The sequence below is a fragment of the Montipora foliosa genome, chromosome 6 (genome assembly GCF_036669935.1).
Source record: "Montipora foliosa isolate CH-2021 chromosome 6, ASM3666993v2, whole genome shotgun sequence".
NCBI classification, from domain to species: domain Eukaryota; kingdom Metazoa; phylum Cnidaria; class Anthozoa; order Scleractinia; family Acroporidae; genus Montipora; species Montipora foliosa.
Genome location: NC_090874.1, coordinates 33,831,982 through 33,834,481, shown reverse-complemented (window position 1 = coordinate 33,834,481; position 2,500 = coordinate 33,831,982). Strand labels below are relative to the sequence as shown.

The window sequence follows — 2,500 nt, the reverse complement described above, 5'->3', positions numbered from 1 at the left end:
TGCCAACCAGTGTTTTGACTTCGTTTTTCCAGATAATTTTTGATGAAAATTAAACAATCTTCACGCCAATAATTCTCTCTTGTAGGGCTCGTCGCCCACCAAAAACGAATTTCTTAGTGAATTCGAGGAATTAAAAAAATGTTTAAGAAAGTTCCACATGGTTGCAAGGAAACAAGACGGGTCATTTTACAACAACTAACGCTCACCTCAATTAGAGCCACCATTTCGTGTGGATCCTTTACCAACTGCATTGTTATTACGGGGTTGGACACTTAATTTTGAGAGCACTCGCCATTCGGGCGAGTGACCCTCAAAATGCACTCGCCTGGATCAGTTTTCACTCGACGAAAAGTCTACCCACCCCTCCTCCCCCCAATCTCTCCAACAAATTTAGTCATCTTTCATTTTTACTATTTAATACCATTGAAATTTACTTCAACACTGAAAGGCTATTAAAGTAAATAGGAAGTATGTTTTAGTTTCAACACGCATTGATCAGAGTGCTGGGAAAGTACGGGAAAACAATTCGCTTCCAACGTCGTCAAGCACGTGGCAGACCGAGGATTATTAAGACCTTAAATCCCAAGAGATATCCCTGCAGTTTGCGAGTAAACGTGTCTGTTCTTCTGAAGAGCGGTTTTAAGGCGCCATGTTTGCGTAGTCACCGTTGGCTCGATAGTGACCAGCAGTATCACTGACCTGGAAGCCATATTTCATATAATCTGTCTATTTACGAAGCCCAATATTAATGTTGCCTTTTAGCACCAGTTTATTAGACACTCTCGCTCAACAAAACGAGCACTGTGATTGGTTGATTCTTTGTCGCGTGGCCATGATCAAATTCAAATGTATCCCGACCAGGATACAATTCCGCAGTTGTTGCCCGCTCCGGATGTTTTACTGCGATGTTGCAGCAAAAGTCCAAATATATAACAAAGCACTTAATGTCTGGTCCCTCGGGAAACTAGTTAGTTTTGTTTTCCCTCGAGTTCTAATGTTTCCCCTCGACTTCGTCTTGGGAAACATCAGGACTCTCGGGAAAACAAAACTTCCTGTTTCCCTCGGGACCATACATTAAGTGTATATTGTAAAATAGAAATGGTAAGTTTATGTTTAGAGATTTTCTTGGCAAAATGGAATGCAAAACGCAGTGTTTATTTCGCAATTTAAATAATTTCGTGGCGAGTGATCGATGATTTGTGCTCACCGGACACTTAAGAGACTCGTCTGGGTGAGCGGGCGAGTGCTAATGTCCAACCCTGTTATTAACCATGCTATCAGTTTTGCTTGAATTTTTACTAACTTTCAAATTATTAATAAAGTACAACTAGTTCAATACCTTACTTCAAAAGATAGCCAATTTGGGGGAGCCACATCACCCTTTGTTTGTCACTCTTACCTTCATTTTTAAATTAAGTCACCTTGACACCCCAAGATAACACACAAGAATTGTATGACTCAAAGCTATTCAAACCTGTCACAGCCAGGAGGTGACTCCAGCCTGACTCCAGCCTAATGACATATAAACCAGATATCAACCCTTTGATCAGGTGCGGCACATCAAAGGTTGATGAATCCAGCTCAGTTTTCATGCTGTCTGGAGGCTGTCCACACTGTCCGTGTTGATTTGAGCCCCAGCAAAATACCTCTCCCACAGCACTCAAAGCAGCAGTGTGATGACACCCTGCAGTTACTTGTATAATGTTTCCATGGGAACCTTGAAATACCACTGTTGAATAACGGACATTTTTATTTCATCATCATCACATCTTAATTTACAGATTTTAGAGTAACTTGGTGTAGCTAGTATCTCCAAGCATTTACACTCCCAACCAGACTACACCCAACTACATCAGGAACTCCTTGCCCTACTTTTACAAAATACCGGGTAGTGTGTGGGTCTTTTATTTACATCCCACAGGGATGTGACACAAGCCCGCTGGCCTGTGTTCATCATCCTTATCCAAGAAGACTAGAAAGTCTAACCATTTGCAGAGGTCATTACAAAGGCAGTACTTTCTCAATGGGGGCCCGTTCAGGTATAAAGGGTTTGTTAAAGGCCCATCTTCAACTGACAGGCATTGGGTGTCGTGGAACAATTTTCGTACATGAAAATCCTGCCAAAGCTGAAGTTCATCCAATCAGATCACTACGATAAGCAATGCGAATTTCCATCACAAAAACAAACGGTCAAAAAGCCTGTTGGTTGAAGGTGGGCATTAATAATATCACTCAAATACCAGTAGTTCTAACCTTGTTTTGGGGTAGCTTGATTGTTTCCTGGTTTTCCTAGCCCCAGCTGTCCTTTCTTATTGGCTCCCCAACTCCACACTGACCCATCATCTTCCATAAAATGAGATTTAAAAAAAGTTGGTGCAAATCCCATCATCTAAATATCTAATTTCTGTTAACATCCTGTAGCCCCACTTTTACAGCTCTATCTTTTATGTCACCCTCATTTTCCTCATCACTACCACAGCAAACATCATCACCGTATTCA

At 41.4% G+C, this 2,500-nt stretch overlaps 1 protein-coding gene across 1 annotated transcript in view; it reads right to left on the bottom strand.

Moving 5' to 3' along the window:
* Positions 1–2,500, bottom strand: part of LOC138005445 (secretion-regulating guanine nucleotide exchange factor-like) — a 13,326-nt gene that overhangs the window by 5,931 nt on the left and 4,895 nt on the right. The window contains exons 5-6 of the mRNA XM_068851671.1: positions 2,254–2,343; positions 1,475–1,729 (exon numbers count right to left, since the gene is read on the bottom strand). Coding sequence (XP_068707772.1) covers positions 1,475–1,729; positions 2,254–2,343 — 345 coding nt within the window. The remainder of the gene's footprint in view (positions 1–1,474; positions 1,730–2,253; positions 2,344–2,500) is intronic.